At 39.0% G+C, this 16,597-nt stretch overlaps 1 protein-coding gene across 1 annotated transcript; it reads right to left on the bottom strand.

The window, feature by feature from the left end:
• Positions 1–178: 178 nt before the first annotated feature.
• On the bottom strand, positions 179–13,356 carry gdap1l1 (ganglioside induced differentiation associated protein 1-like 1). The gene is made up of 6 exons (XM_061770999.1): positions 13,119–13,356; positions 10,416–10,608; positions 7,187–7,360; positions 6,692–6,786; positions 4,260–4,374; positions 179–4,188 (listed from the first exon to the last, which is right to left on the bottom strand). The coding sequence occupies exons 1-6, from the start codon at positions 13,296–13,298 to the stop codon at positions 3,845–3,847; spliced, it is 1,101 nt and encodes a 366-aa protein (XP_061626983.1). The 5' UTR covers positions 13,299–13,356; the 3' UTR covers positions 179–3,844.
• Positions 13,357–16,597: the final 3,241 nt, after the last annotated feature.

Raw genomic sequence — 16,597 nt, 5'->3', positions numbered from 1 at the left:
AATAATTGGACGAACCCCTCGTTAATGAGACGTCACTCAATTAATGCATATGTATAGAATAATGTAACAATAATTCATAGCTGAAAACGTTGCCCTCTCAGGGACAAAGAATGCTTTCAACACTGGTGACGTCAGCATTTATTTACTAAAATATATATTTAAAAAAAGCAATGAGGACTTTTTCTTTTAGTATTTATTTGTCATTGATGGCAACTGAATAAATTAAGGCTTATGAACAAACATCATAAAAATACCATAAATAAATGCATATTTCGAAATATAAAAAAATAAAAAAAATACTATTGTGAGATATAACGGCCACAATCACAAATAGAATTTCTTGATTGTGTGTGCGTGATGCATGAGTTTCCAGGCCTTGCCGAGAGGCCGAGTCACAATCCAACCAGGAAATCATAATAATGTAAGCTCACTTGCACTCTCCTCATTTGCCCTTTATCAGTGGAGGGCTTTGATGCAAATATCAACATTGTGTTCACAATAATAGCCAGTGTGTTTTATAAAGTGACTCGGTGTCCTCATGATAGATTTGAGTTCCATTCACTCAAAACAGAACGCAGTGGGAACACTGCACAGTCAGTTCCATAGCAAAACAAAGATATCAATTCCAAGTTCAAAGGTTAAAACTTCAGCCTTGAGGAACAGTGCTTGTTCAATTAAATAAATCAGTGATTCACAGGAGAGCAATAGCTCACATTTTCTAATCGGGTCATTCTTTTTTTCGTTTCTGTAAAGGAATAACATGAATGTTTTTCCATGTTTTGAGTTGGAATAGAATGTTCAGTGCTCATAATTCACTTTGGGAAGGATTCTGAGCATTTTTATTTATATACTGAACACAGCTGTAATTTTGCTACTAAGTTAAATCACACTCAAATGTTCATTCGCTCACAAGCCAAAACCTCCTCTAACGTCTTTAAATTACCACACTTGTGCCATGAAATCACTGCTCCTCGTGCAAGAGCGAGGATGCACGGCTATCCAAATGTAGGTTAAAGTTTGTCAGTGCGGTTGAAAAGAAAGTGGATGCAGAGGTCGCGAAGAGCAGTGATTCCCAAGCACATTAGTCAACAAATAATGCATCTTTGTTCATTTATCTATGCCTGCGACGTATATGGAAAAAAATTAAACGCTCTTCCACGAGATTCACTTCATCTGTTGCCATTCATACCTCTGAATAATAGTAAAGTGTTGAACAGAACATGGCCACATTTCACACTATAGTCATGCTAAAAAAATATTGGCACCCCAGGGGTACCAATATTTTTTAGCATGACTATAAAACGATACATGCTTTGTTTTTTTTCTTGATGATCTGACATGAAATCAGACTAAACTCTTCCTGTTGTAGGTCCATCAGAATTACCAAAATAGTTGGTATTTGGTAAATGCCGGAATACTGAGAAGATTTTTTGGGATAAATATATATGTATAATATATAATTGACTATACATTCTCAAAAAATATTGACACCCCAGGGGAGCCAATATTTTTGAGCACGACTGTAAGTCAGTTTGTGAGTAAAGTAATATCATTAATTCAGTATAGAGTGGTACTTTGAGATATGAGTTTGATTCGTTCCGTTCATGACGACGCCCGTAACTCAAAACAGTCATTTGACAGATCCTCTTTTCCCATTAAAATGAATGCAAATGCCATTTATCTGTTCCAGTCAAATAGAAAAGAAAAAAACAAGGAGCAGCAAAGTCCACTCCTTTCCCTGCTCATTATTGCTGGGGATCCAAACACTTTGAGACACACGTGGAAGAGGATGCAACATTTGCCAAGTGCTTCGGTGTCGTCGTGGCTTCGGGAGGTTACAATTGTTGAATTCCTGCTTGGTGACAGCGGACAGTGTGCTGTGCGATCTCTGGTGCTCAAACCAACCAAGTGCGAGTATGTACCACGTGTACAGTTGGTATTTGGTGAAATTTCTTGAATTGAGTTAAACGTCACTTTTCCTCTTTAGACTAAAGGACATGGGCCCGTATCCATAACGATGTGAAAAGTTCTTTCAGACTAATTGCAGTTTGGCGCTTGAGATTTTGAAGGAGTAAAAAAAACAACAAACTATGAGAACTAAGTCATTACAAGACTGAAGCACTTTTTTAAGAAAAAAAAATTATCAAACAATTTCTTTGAGGGTAATGTCATTTTTTGAAAGATAACAGTCATCTAACAAAACTATTTTAGAGAATGAACTTTAAATATAGTCACTTTTTTTTAGTCATATTTTTCAAAAATACATTTTTTTTAGAGAAAAAAGTTGGTAATCTGACAAGAATAAACTTTATTTTAGAGAAAACTTTTCAAATAGTTGTATTTTTTTTCAGAATAAAGTAATATTTTTTTCAAGACTGAAGCCAATTTTTGGAGGGAAAGAAGAGGAAATCTTACAATCAAATTTTTTCAAGAATAAAAGTTTTTCCGACAAAAAAATTGAGTTACGAGAATAGTATTGTGAATACTTTTCAAAATATTCTTTTTTTTTTTTTTTTTTTGTTTTTTTTTTAGCACAGTTGTATTTTTTCAATGAAATAATGTCATGCTTATGAGAATAAAGTACTTTTCAAAAATGGTCATAAAAAATCTGATACATTTTTTATAGAACTCATACTTTTGAGAATAAAGCCTTTTTTTTCAAGGATAGTGGGATTTTTTTGGGGAGAGATAAGTGGTAATATGAGAATAGTCAAATTTTTGTCAAGAATAAATTGCAGAATAAACAGATTAATACATTTTTTTAGACTCATTTTTAGCATATAAGTAGTTTTGGACGAAAAAAGTAATGGTTGTACAAGTATCAAGTTGTATATTTTCAAGGATCAAGTCATAAATCTGATAAAATAACTAAAGTTGTACAGTATTTTTTTCAGCAATATTTTCAAGGAAATAGCTGGAATTTTTTTTAGCAAAGTGGTAAATAAAAATACACAAGGTTTTTAAACTTTGTACTCTTATGAAAGCAAATTGTACTTTGTCAAGGATAATCGTATTTTCCCAGATTTAAAGTCATAATCTGAATAGAATTCTCTCTTTTTTTTTTTTTTTTAGAGAATTCATTTATAGGTCTTTTTTTTAGGATAAAGTCAAATATTTTGAGAAAAATTAGATTTTTTTTTTTTTCCAACAAAAAAAGTCAATGATAACTGACTAAAATGTATTTAATTGAAATTATAGCAACCCGTGACCTGAGTGAAAATAAGCGGTACAGAAAATGGATGGAAATTATAGCAATGTCATAGCTGCATTTTCCTTATCTTGGACCCATTTTGTCAAGCGCTTAAGACAACTCCTAAGCTTCTGAAAAGTCCTCTTCCCCACTCCTAGTATGTTTTAGTTCAGGAGAACTTTAAAGTTTTTTTCGACGCTTTAGAAATAGATTACTTTTCTTGATTGCTTTTTGTTTTGGACACGGGCCCTGATTCTTCTACCGAAAACAGCGCGGTATCAGAAGTAATACATTTTCCTGTGGTTGAGTGGTTTTAGCCGCAATGAGTAATGACTATACAAGTGGTGGGCATGCCAAGGGCACTTAACTCCTCTGACTGCACACGTTTGAATGAAGTACAGTATTCTGTATAAGTGAACCGGTTGCATGCCTTCAACAAACGTCAAACACAAGAGCAAGTGAGCTCGATGAAGGCCGCGACTACCAGAAAATGTGCAATCAAGTCTTAATATGGAATGTTTTCATATCTTTACTCGCCCGGGTAAGTATCGGTGTTTCCTATATTCAATATGGTTTTCCTGCAGTCCTCAAATGTTACAGAAAAGTTCGAACATCACACATGTACACAGACATTGAACACACTGAGAGCATTTACTACATGTATTTCTTTTTTAAAAACCAGTAGGCAAAATAGCCCATCCCCCCGAGGGACCCCATTAGAAAGGAGGCCCCGAAGAAGGACGGCGGCTTCTTTTTTACCATGCGGAAGGCGTTGGGCAGGACCGCGGAGAGGAGTGTCGTGTGGATGTCGCCCAGGACTTTGCGGAAAGCGTAGCGTTTTTGCACCCGCAGAAAAAAGGACTGCAGGTTGGGCCGACTGCCGTCCTCCCAGTATTTCTTAGAAAGTCCCAAGAACTTGAGCCTGTGCAGCAAGGCTCCCAAGCAGATATCAGCTAGTGTAAAGTCAGGTCCACATAGCCACAACTCACACTTTTGACCTGTGAGGGGAAATGGCACTACTGTATTGCTGCTGATGTCATCGAGATAGAGAGGCATCATGCCGGCCTACCTTGGTACTCCAGTTTCCTTTTCTCCAGTTCAGCCTCCACTTGATCTAAAACCATCGCTAACTCTCCCAGGATTTTCTTCAGGTAGTTGACATTATCGTGGTCCAAGATCTTTGCCTGCCAAACACAATAGAGAAAGTCACTTCAAAACCACACAAGCCTCAATAGATGATTTCATAATGTTTGCAAACAATAGGAGCCAGGCTACTTCACAGTGGGGGAAAAAAAAGCGATTTACCGCCGGCTTGAAAACATTTAAAAAGGATGCCAGCGACTTGTTTGGCGTTGCGCCACCAGATGATATATACGCTGAACGGTGGCTGTATGGTTTTTTTGTTTGTTTATTTTTTATTTTAAAAAAAAATAAAGGAATCCAGCAGAACTTGTGGGTGAGCTTGTGAGAAGGATAAATCGAGTGGCTGTTGCAAATACTGGACATAGTTCTGCGAAGACGGCAAGACGTATTAGCCACTCTTAGAGGGACAGACTTGGCACCAAACATCCATCATGGGGTTTGTGGAAAGCATTTCCTCACCGGTATGTGCAAAATGTTTAGTTGGGTTTTCAGAGTAATTCAGCAAAATATAAAAGCGAGCCTGCAAGGAGACGACAGCGTGTTCTCCATTTCAACGTCAAAAGAGCACATCTGCCCCATTAGTCCAACGTACCTGTTGAAATGTAAATTACAGCAGCCATTCCGGCTCCACTCGATCAATTTACCTCCCGTAACATCTCCTTTTCGACTGATACTGTCACACATTCCAACTACAAAGGCTAAAATCATTCAAGCCATTTAGCCTGTTTTCTCAATTGCTTTGCGTTGGTCAAATGACAAGGTATTGTTAACTAGTTGTGAAGTCGGCGAATGCTTCAGCTTTGGCCACCTGGAAGAAGGTGGTGAAAAGGGCTATTAACTAAATAACATGAATAGCAACATGCTACGCTGAACATGAATAGCGAAATGCCAAGCATTAACTTGACATGTTAAACATTCAGTTGGTTCACAATTACAGATGATATGCAAGTTTACAAATAGATGGCCACTTAAAAAAAAAAGATTTGTCATTAGGTTAAATAATTTACAACTGTAGGATAGTGCAGAGGTGGGTACGAACATGCTACATTTGCTCTGTTACGTTTACCCAAGTCAAATTTTGGATAAATTGTATTTGTCAGAGTAGTTTTAATGCATCATACTTTTTACTTGTAGAAGAAACGGTACTTTTACTCCTCTACAATGATCTGTACGCCGCTCGCTACTTTCATTTCTCACTAATTGCGTGCGTGATGTATTTTTAGACTTTTGTTTTTCGACCACGGTGAGGTTTGACTCAAGTTCACCAATCAGGCGACACAACAAAGTCACAAATCCGCACGCAGTCTTCATTGGGCTTCGCGGGCCAATCAAAGTGACTTGTGACAGCCGTGCGACTGGTGTTTACAATACAAACTCAGAAAAACATCAGCTTTAACATACAGTGTAGTTTTGTAACTGCCCAAACTTGGAAAGTTCAGCCCACTTTTAGCTTGAGAAAGCACATTGCAGTGAGTTGCAGATGTTTTTGCTCTTTTGGCTGTTCATATGGGAACATGAGCACTGTTTTATGGCAACAAGTAACTCTAAAAATGCATCTTCTGCAGCACGTTCTGTTCGAGTTTGAATGTGAGCTGTTACTTCAGAACACAGCCATATGACAGTTGTAAGAGGGAGTGCATCCTTGTGCAACCAGATTTATTTTTATTTAAACTTTATTTAACCAAGTAAAAGACCAGTTAAAACCGAGCATCTATTTTGCAGTGGTGACCTGGGCAAGAAGGTGAATCAAGTCCAAGTCAATTCACATTCAAGTTTATTTCAGTTGTTTATTTTAGCCTGTGTGTATACTTTTTATATCCACTGCACTTTTTCCGGATTTTGTAATCTGCCTGGTGAGCCTACAGTATTGTGCTGTTTAACAAAGAGAAGCTGAATTTGCCTTAATCTCTTATTTGATAAATATTTTATTTATTATGTTTTAGATTGTGTTATTGTTCAGTAAAATCTGAATTTTCACATTCATATTTTATTTAGTTTTATTTTATTTGACATTCATGCTCTGATATATAAAAAAAAATTAACAATAATTTGTTACTTACTAGTTACTCAGTGCTTGAGTATTTTTTTCCCACTGAATACTTAATCACTCTTAAGTAATTTTTTGGAGGACTACTTTTTACTTTTACTTGAGTCATATTATTCTAAACTAATATTACTCTTACTTGAGTACAATATTTGGCAGCTCTACCCACCTCCGGGTTACTATAACAAAGATAAGTATAGATTGTGTTTGAAGTGATGAAGTGTTTTGTCAAAAATGAAAACATATTTCACTGACAAAAACAAAATGTAGATGTATAAATAAAGATTAAACTGAACTTTACACACTGAACTGACCATGAGCTTCTTCTGCTTGGACAGGTATGGTTCTGTCAGTTGGGGCTCCTCGTGGTCCAACTTCATCAGCTCTGTCGCGGCGTTGACCAAATGTCCTGTGTCACAAATGCACAACAAACAAATACTGGAGTGGCTTGATCTTATTACGTCTCATGATGCAGTATTGTTTTGAGTCTGTTGCAGATGCAAAATATTTTAAGGGTGGAAAAAACTTTGTGTGTACCAGGCCTAAGGTAGTGTAATGCCCTCGCATGTGGGCAAGCAGCGCCATCTATTTTGCTTGGATGTTTTGCTCGTCACATACTGTAACAGCATTTTTATATTTATGCTTGGATTTGACACCTTTCCATTAAATTGCCCTCAATTAGTGGAACATTTCCAATCCGGAATATTTTTTAAAAAATGACCAGGTTAACTTCTCATGGAAATTTGCCGTAAACTATAAAAAGACACACAAATTATCCCAGCCCGATGCAGCAGGTTGGCTTCACTTACGACGTATTTCAGCAGTGGCGTACTTTGGGATCATAGAGTCGGTGGTGAGCTCCGGATGGAGGATGCAGCCGTGCGTGTAGGCGTCCATGGGAAGACCGTCCAGCAGCTGACGGTACTGCTGCACGCGCTCGTGAACGGGCGAGTCTGGAGCGGGAAGCAGCTGACCCACCGTGTCTGCAGGTGAGAAAAAGAATAGAACACCGAAGAAACACTTTGAAATGACACATTGCCCATCCCAGCTGACTTGGCGTGAGAGGCGGGGACTGAACACCTGTCAGTTACAGGACTAACACATGACTACAGACCACCATTCTCCCTTACCAGTGGCATCGCGAGGCCCATTTTAGGAGGTTCCAACCCCCCCTAAAAACCTGACAAGCCTCCACCAAAATATTTGGTATTATGTGTTCATGGAAAAGTTTTATTGTCCTAGCCCCCCCTCAACAAATATTGGTCTCCACAAAATTTTACATTTGAATTCTGTTTGTTAATGATCACCCCAACATATATTTCAATATTTATCATCACAGTAACAATGTTAAATACATGGGTACCTGTAAACACACGTTTTGGAGCAAACCGATTTATGTATTTCCGAATGTTTTCATAAGTGTTATTAATTAAGAATTAATTTGTGTCGATAATAACCAGATCCTTAAGTGTACGTGACGTGGCTTTTCTGAATAAAGAGAGAAAAACAATCAGGTAAACAACTGCTGCAACCACAATCTATAAGCTAACAACAAACTTTGGGGTAATTTAGTTAAAGAGGAAAGACGACTGCTTTTTTATTCTAGGGAAAAAAAAATGCAATCAAAAGCCATTCTTCAGTCTTAATCCCATGAGAGCTGACATTAAGTTTAGAAAAGTTGGTCCATCCCCAAGCAAATGAAGGTGGCAGGCATCTTCACCCATCACTCCACTTTGCCACATCCAATATGGCCACGACCTTTGATTCAGCAGCGTTTATGTACACATTTCTAGGGTGTGGCCCGATATCACTCCTCATGGCATAACTCCAAAAAGATGAGTAATCTATATGATTTCATTCTTTACATTCCATCTAATTATATTATTACTCTATGATTTAGTACGAGTACAATATTATTATTATTTTTCATATTACAAAACACACTTGGTCACAGAACAAATTCAACTTGTATCTCAAGGCACAACTGTATAGAGTAGATGAGGGTGTTGTTTGAGCGCGATATATTAAAAACTGTCCACCACATCACCAGTACGGTTCAGAGTTCAAACTCATGTAAGTGCTTGAGATTGACGTCTTCAAGAGACGACCTCAAGACATCTGACGTCACGCGCCATTTTAAGAAAGGAAACCGTGTTATGAATCTTTTAAAATGAATGAAAAGGTCTCTGCTCAGTGTTTGGATGCTGGATTAAGCAGACTTCCCTCAGTGTCTCTTACACTTTTCATGCACGGCCGCTAACTGTAGATGAAGACCATCGGCCCATCTTTACTGAGCTGAGGCTCCCAGAACATTACGTAATAGCTGAATGGACAATAATATACTGTACGCTAGGCCACCCTCACACGCTGTAGCACAAAAATTATGACGCTTCAGTGTGTGCATGCGTATATTATTATCCGTCCATTATCGATACCACTTGTCCTCGTTCGGGTCACGGGACAGCTGGAGCCGATTGCAACAGACTTTGAGAGAGAGGCTAGGTACACCCTGGACTGGTCGCCAGCCAATCACAGGGCACATAGAGACAAACAATAATACCCAGACTCCAATTTATACAGTCAAACTCATACAGTATATTCTACGCATTTATGAAACACATTTGGAAGTATTTCTAGTCTTCATTTTTGTTCATTGTAATGATTACGATATACAGCTCAAGTATCTTAGATTTTGAATATTGTGAAAAAATTCCACATCGTAAAACCAAGGATGCTCAAAGTGTGGGACGTGGGCTCCCTCTAGTGGTACACAAAGAATCACTGAACTGAATGAACTGTTTTTTTGTTGTTGTTTTTTAAATCCAGTACAGTACATTTGTAAAGTACAACAGTTGTTTTGAACTTTTAGGTACAAAACTGTAGCATTTAATCCTTTAGAACGTCAAACCTTTCGGTTAACAGGTCGCTATATTGCCAGCTGTTTGAGAGCATTTTGACTGATCTTTCAATACCCACAGAAGCTTGTTCAGTGACAATAGAAGCACCCGAACCTCACAAAGACTCTCTTTTATCACCAGAGAAAAAGTTTGCTTCTAGCATTTTCCGTTTTTTAGTAATCAGCGGTAGAAAATGAGTTGATGTCATCAAAAACATGTTTCTGACCCAAAAAAGCGGAGCGAAAAGGAGCTTTTTGTGAAAAGAAACGGCAGGCAGCACAGTGACTTTGATGCGAATATGTTTTGCTTTAGTGACAACTCAAACTATAAAACAACTAAACAAGCCTGAGAAACGGCTGTTGATGGCAAGATAGTCATTTCTTTGACAGATATACAACTATGAAACGTGCCGTGAGCGACGCCGACTCACAGCGTGGCTTTATCCCGACACACGCTTTCTCCTCCCCACTGTAACACATAGTCTATTTATACCATACGAATGCATTCTCTGTCCAAGTGTGAGGTGCCTCAACTTGCAGGGGCTCCCAACGTTTTGGCATTTGCCTCCCCCATAATCAACCAGCCGAGACTCACCTCCTAATCTCTATATTCTACTCAAAATCTGTGCTGATCTCAAATCCAAAAGCGACGTTCTGCCGCCATCTAGAGGGCTAGCTTAGTCATTACAGTGGTTTACAAAGCTGAATTTCACAGTCGAGCTGGGCGAGACCTTCTTCCGTGCCTACCTGTTGAAAAACGTACTTGACACATATATTCCTTGGTGGCTGTAAATGTCAGTCAATGATTAATTTCCATTAAAAATACTTATTACTAATAAATCCTCTGCCTTCATTTTGATCACCAGCAAGGCCTTTTTGAGGTGGTCCTCGGTGTAAAATGTTTGAGAATCCCGGTTATAATCTATATATATGATTTATTCCATTTAGGTGTCTCACATGGCAGTTATTTTCTTGTTTTTGTGTTAGGATTATGGAAACATTTCTCTTCTTAAGGGGTCCCCAGGTACGGATGATTTGAACTGGACCATTCATCTTCAGCAACGTAAGCTTCCCTGGAAACACGCAGAACCATTCTTGATCTCTCTCTCTGCATGATGTGCGAAAACCCCCTGAAATCTTACCTCCCACAAAGTTGGTCTCCAAGTAGTCTATAATCTGATTGTAGTCACTGATGATGTTGCCGCCGTGGAGGAAGACGGGCACCTCCTCTCCCAGGTTGAGCCTCATGAACCACGGCTCCTTGTGCTCCTGCAGCGGCAAGCTCACGTCTCTCTCCTCGCACACCAGACCCTTCTCGTTGATGACGAGGCGGACCTGCAACATCAAGCGGGCCCGGCGTGAGCTGAAGCTGAAGTCACCACTGTGTTCTGTATTATGCCGATCGGAAGGAAAAACATGGTAGCTTCTGCGACAAACATGGCGTTGACAAAGTGTAATGAAATAAAAGTATACACAGGCAGTACTGACTGTGCAATGTCAAATAAAAACAATTGGTTACCTCTCCACTGCCAGATGCTTCTGGCCCCTGCGGTGAAATCATTCCTACTTTCCTTTTACAATTGAAAGTCAAAACGCCTGATTTTCATATTTACATTTTAGGCTCAGATCACAAGTACAACATGGAAAAACGGGCCACAGGACAAAATTGGATTTGCGTGTTTATTTGGTTCGGTTTACATGACTCGAAATTTTGGTAAAGATATGGTAGCGTGTTAGCTGCCTGAAAAACAAACAAACAAAATAAATCAGCAACTTTTTCATTGCCAATTGAAAATGGACTGAATGAATGATTGCATTGGACTGAATGAGGATTAAGTGAGGTTTCTAACAAATCAGCCACTTTTGCAACAACACTTTGTTATGCAATTGTGTTAGTCACTGGTTATTGTGCCAAGTGCTTCAGCTGCACAGTAAAAAAAATAATAATAATAATAATTTTTTTAAATAAACTCACTTTTTTTAGTATTATTATTGGTCCAGAAAAAAAATGTTGATTCCCTACAAGAAAGACCATATTTTAGAGAGCAAAGAAGAGAAAGCAGATCTGACTAATATGGCAGCTGCCGTCCCACTCATACTAAACATTGAGCCGCATAATGACCTTTACGACTACTGATACCTTAAAGATATACGTACTGTAGAGGGCTGATAGTGAGGTCCCTCTGCAGGGACTATTTCCATTTTACAACACCAACAAAAGGTGTCCACAACTGACCGAGTAGTTTGTGGCATCATGACGTGGCGCGCTATGCAGGTAACAGAAGGCATATTAAAAGGTATAAATCTCCTCACATGCTCCTTCAGATGCTGTTGCACTGATCTAAAATAAATGCGCCTTTCCCCTCTATCCTTTTCATATTCACCTGACATGACTAAATTATGAGGAGGATGAATGCACACTTTTTGCCTTCTCCAGCAAAGTGGAGTCACACTCTCCTTGGGAACTCGCTGAGTCAAACGCACACTTGTAACTGATCCTCTTGCGTATGACGACGACAGTTTCTTGGCATTGAGAAAAGTCTTATAAGTGACTCCTTTGTCCTTATTCGTTGGGTTGGTGTCCTGTGCAAAGCTCTTCCGGTTATTTTGGAGACAGGATTATGTGTCGAATCACACTGAACGCATGCGCTGATTGAGTACAGTTTATAATGGACGAGACAACCCGCAACGTCCCAGATTCCATCACAACATATGCCTCGCATGTCTTTATACAAACATTCAATCAATATTAGGGATGCACTGATACTGCTACCATTATCGGTATCGATACTGTACGACGTCTGTACTCATACTTCTCTTCTTTTCCGACACTATGACAGCAATACCACTTCCCCAACCGGAAACAAAAGGTTGAACCTTTTTTTTTTTGTTTTTCCAGATGGAATTGTGGCCTTAGTTAAGGTAGAATTACGAAGAGTTCTAAATAGCAGTCAGTGTTAGAACAAAACTTGGAGTCTTATGCTACAAAAAAAAAAGAATATGGTTAAAGGGAAAGGCTCTCTCTGACAAATCAAGACATATCGATCGCGCAAGCAATAATCGATGGATACAAATCAAAGTAGCGAGCGGAATGTAATTCAATATAACCTAGTAGAAGTACCGTTTCTTCTTAACAAAAATACTCAAGTAAAAAGAATGCTGCTTTAAAACTATTCTGAAAAGTACAATTTAACGTAAAGTATTAAAAGTAGTCAAGTGTGTTACTACCCACCTCTCTTTAGTCACTGAAACTTAACTGCAAAATGTATTTTATCCGAACATTTATGATGTTCATTCGTCTAATGAAAAAACAAAATCAATCCAAAACTTCACCCTCCGTGCTTGGGGAGCCTGATACAGCAAATCCTTTCCATATTCATTGCTTGCAGTTTGTAGCCTGCACGCCCCAGTCACCGGCGTGACAACCCGCATTTGCCAAAACCTAACAATTTGCACTAGTCTGTATGCACACACACACACAAACACACACATACATATAGTGTGCATGTTGACATGTGTGAAGATACAGCTGCAGAGCGGGGGTTTGTTTTGCGCGTCACGTGAATCAATTATTCAGCCTGTCACGTGTCAGAGCTCGGAGGTTGGCGGCGTCTCAAGAGCCAAAAATCCAAAAAGGTGGTTGATGCATGCAATGCTACAGAGTCTATATTGACCACGCGTCGAGGGAACGAGCCCCTTATTATTGCTGCAGCGCCGCTCCAAAAAAATAAAAAAAACCTTGCAGCTGCACAGACACATTGCGTGCACACATAGAGAATGCAAAACAAACACAAACACACAGTAGCATAGCACCAAGCGAGAGGTACCTCCATTTTTTTTATTACCTTCTGGGAGGCGAAAGACTGCGTCCAGTGGTACAAAACGAGCCTGTCTTTGTTGACGCCTTTGGGCTCCGCCGTGGGGTCTTCACACTCGTTCCCGTCTGGGATTTTGCCGTCCTCGTCCATCGCGGAGATGGGCCACCAGCCACAGTTGGTGGGGGTAACATTGTTGGAGGACGCCATGACAGAGCGTTTTGAGCGTGTGGAGGAGAGGAGCGAGGAGGGAGAGGTGTGCGGGTGGTGGGAGCTTAGGGGGGGGGCGTGGGGGGGGGGGGGGGGGGGGCATCGCGAGAGGATGGAGGGAGGTGGGGTCGGGAGCTGGAGCAAGTATCGCCGGCCATGCGGCATCCGGACGGACAGTTCTGGTGCTGAAAGAAGAAGAAGAAGAAGGAGAAATTCCAAGGGTACCTTGAAGGAGAAAGTTTGCAATTTAAAAAAAATAAATAAAAAAAATGTACATTAAGTAAAATGATGTGAAGTCATCTCTCTGGACCCATCTCGTACCTCAAATTCAATTATTAACCACAAAAAACATCCAATCAGAGACAGAAGACTCAAGTAGCTGGTCACAAACCGTCGCTGACCCGTTACCATGGGCTTGAGGAGCTTTGCTGAAACTATGGCTGAATAGCCATCTTGCTCAAATCAAATCAAATCAAATGCCAATTCCTTGTTTGCTAACAGCCTGGTACACACATATAAGGATTTTTTTTTCACATTTTAAAAGATAAAAATACAAATAAAAAAATCAGGCATTTAACATTTTGGGTCCTGTTGTGTGCAGGCGTGCTGCGATACGATTGCGATACTCTCGAGCCAGAACACCACACACAAAGATTCTGTTCTCTCGAATGTAATCCACTCAAACAGAAGCCTCGTGTGATCAAACATAATCTGACAAAAACGAAGAAAGCCAAAGCAAATCATGTGTGTCGACTTCATGTTTCTTGTGAAAATACCCAAATTGGTGTCTTGTATAATGTTGAGCTATTGCAAGCATTTGATGTTACAATCACCTTTTTTTTTTGGAATAAATGTAATACTAGTTGAACATTTTTTTTTTTTATTGGCTTCTGAATTAAAATCTAGTTATCCATCAATTTGTTGTGTATATGTCATTATATGAGACAATATTTTATATGGGTTCACAGTCATAACGGCCCTCCGAGGGAAGCCATAACTACAATGTGGCCCGCGACAAAAATTAGTTTGAGGAAGTGTAAAAACTGAGCTACAGTACATAACTAAGCAGAAATGACATCAAGCTAGGTAATTGTTCTGACCATGGGGATATATATATATATATATATTTTTTTTTTTTATTTGTATTTATTTTTTTCAGGTTCCAGCCAAAATAGAATGTTTCCCTCGAAACCAATGCAACCCTGTTACTCATACTATCAGAAAGAGACAACATCAAAGTTTTCCTTTTAAAAAAAAAAAAAAATGATATTGATATATGTATAATATATGATTTACTTGGAGTGGTTAGCGTGTAGCTATCACAGCTAGCAAGTACTCTTGAGCACAATTTCTAACGTTAGAATGGATTTGCAACACTGTTACTTGAAATTCGAGTCAAACTAAAATTAAGTCAGTGATCAAGTAAAATGTTACTTAATTTATACATTTGTACAGAATTTACTCAGCAATATCTTTGCATCTGACAAATGAAATATAATAATAATAATATACTCTTGATGGTAGAGATGGAGAAATCAAATTATATGGTTTATTCAACCCAAAAAATAAAGGCTCCATTTTTGAAAAATGTTGGTGCCTACTGAATCCTCGTTGTAGTCACTCTGCATCATTTGCACAATTCTGTTGTTGAACATCACTTGGTATTACTGAATTACTCAGTACATTTGTGTGTATGTCCTAAATGTATATTTTGTGATCGTGTCTATTTTTTACTACAGTACTTACTGCAAGTGACCCCGATTGCCGCCAATAAAGATGATTGTGATTCTGATGTTTTTCATTGACGCACACTAGAAAACAGACGCATTGGGTGCAGATGCAGTTATTAACATTGTCCAGCAGAGGAAGTACAGTACAGTGCAATACTAGTACTCTATCTTACTCACTTTCAAAGAGACTGACATTTCAATCCAACTTTGACTAATGTGTACTTTCAAATGAAGCCCTTTAATCATAGAGTGCAGTATGTGTCACTTTTATGAGCATTTGATAGATGCAACATACCATTTTTTTTTGTTACCTTATTTTGTGCAAGTGTACCTAATTAGGTGTCTCTCAGGAAAACTACTCATTCATATTTCCAAGTGCATTTACTGTCATATTTATCTACCAAATACTGTTGCACTCAAAACAGTGAATCCCGAAGGTAATAATTAATATTGTCCAGCAGAGGGAGTAAAGAGAGTGGCGTCAAGAGTGGGTGTGCATGTACGTTAACCCACCCCACAATGTGTCAGTTGGAGCGACATGATAAAAATCTTGTCGATGAGATTTACCATCAGAATCATTTCTTGTAAATATCCACGTTGTTATCATTTTAAAATGTTCGCTTTACAATATACAGTGGCGCTTTCAGATACGCGTTGAGTCCGTTCCTCGACCACGCTCGTAACTCAAAACACTGAATGGAAATGCCATTAATCCATTTCAGCCTCCCAAAAAGAAACCCAACAAAACATTTTAAAAAAAAATCTTTTTAATGACGGCAAGTGCACTCTAAAATATTATAGCTTCTAAAAACATAGTAATTTCATAAACAGTTTTTGTCACTCTTTCGCCTTCAATTGTACTGCTGATTCTAGTGTTCACACCTTGGCCAACTCGGGGCAGTATAAGACGGCTACACTGTTCATTGGGATATCTAACTCCTTCAGCTCATCAGTACGGCACTAGTATTAATCGTTCTTCGTGAAGGATTAAGGATATGCCTGTATTGGTAAATGGTCTGCCTACATGTATTCTCGCAACGTTTATGTTCATAAATCTGCTGCTTAAGGGTGAACTACATCGCTACAGAGATGCTAACTGTTAGCCTGTGTGTCTATAAAGTTTCCCATTGTATGTTTGTTTATGTTACTGAGTTGAGTCGCCTGACACCATACAGCTCTCCTATCTCATATTTAAGCTTGCAAGTCAATGCAAAAAAAACAGAAAACAAGACTGCTCAAGGGCTCATGTCTCAGAAAACTCATAAGTCAGGTGACACGCATCATCACTAGAGTGTGTTGCTCAACACCGGTTGTATGTTGTGTGACTAACAGTAAATAAGGCCAATACGATAATTGTGATGTGTGACATTTCAAACATGTTCACCGGCCTATGAGGCAAGAAGTGCTCTCAAAGTGGAGTCCACAAACGCATGCACCTCCGTCCCAAAGGGGAAGACTCTGGCATGGCTCCTTGCAGTCAGCAGAGTAAGGATTGGGTCGTATTTTTGGAATGGCGTGTGTGTGTGTGTGTGCATGTGTGTGTGTGCGTGTGTGAGTGTCGCCTTGTTA

The sequence above is a fragment of the Phyllopteryx taeniolatus genome, chromosome 1 (assembly GCF_024500385.1).
Source record: "Phyllopteryx taeniolatus isolate TA_2022b chromosome 1, UOR_Ptae_1.2, whole genome shotgun sequence".
In the NCBI taxonomy this organism is placed as follows: Eukaryota; Metazoa; Chordata; class Actinopteri; order Syngnathiformes; family Syngnathidae; genus Phyllopteryx; species Phyllopteryx taeniolatus.
This window is presented reverse-complemented; position numbering and strand designations above follow the sequence as displayed.

What these genes read in the sequence shown, in the direction of transcription:
- gdap1l1 (XM_061770999.1), bottom strand. Translation starts at nt 13,298, where the DNA reads ATGGCGTCCTCCAACAATGTTACCCCCACCAACTGTGGCTGGTGGCCC. An exon ending in AGTCTTTCGCCTCCCAGAAG is followed by an intron (nt 10,609 to 13,118) that starts GTAATAAAAAAA and finishes TTGATGTTGCAG; the next exon opens with GTCCGCCTCGTCATCAACGA. An exon ending in GGAGACCAACTTTGTGGGAG is followed by an intron (nt 7,361 to 10,415) that starts GTAAGATTTCAG and finishes TCTCACCTGCAG; the next exon opens with ACACGGTGGGTCAGCTGCTT.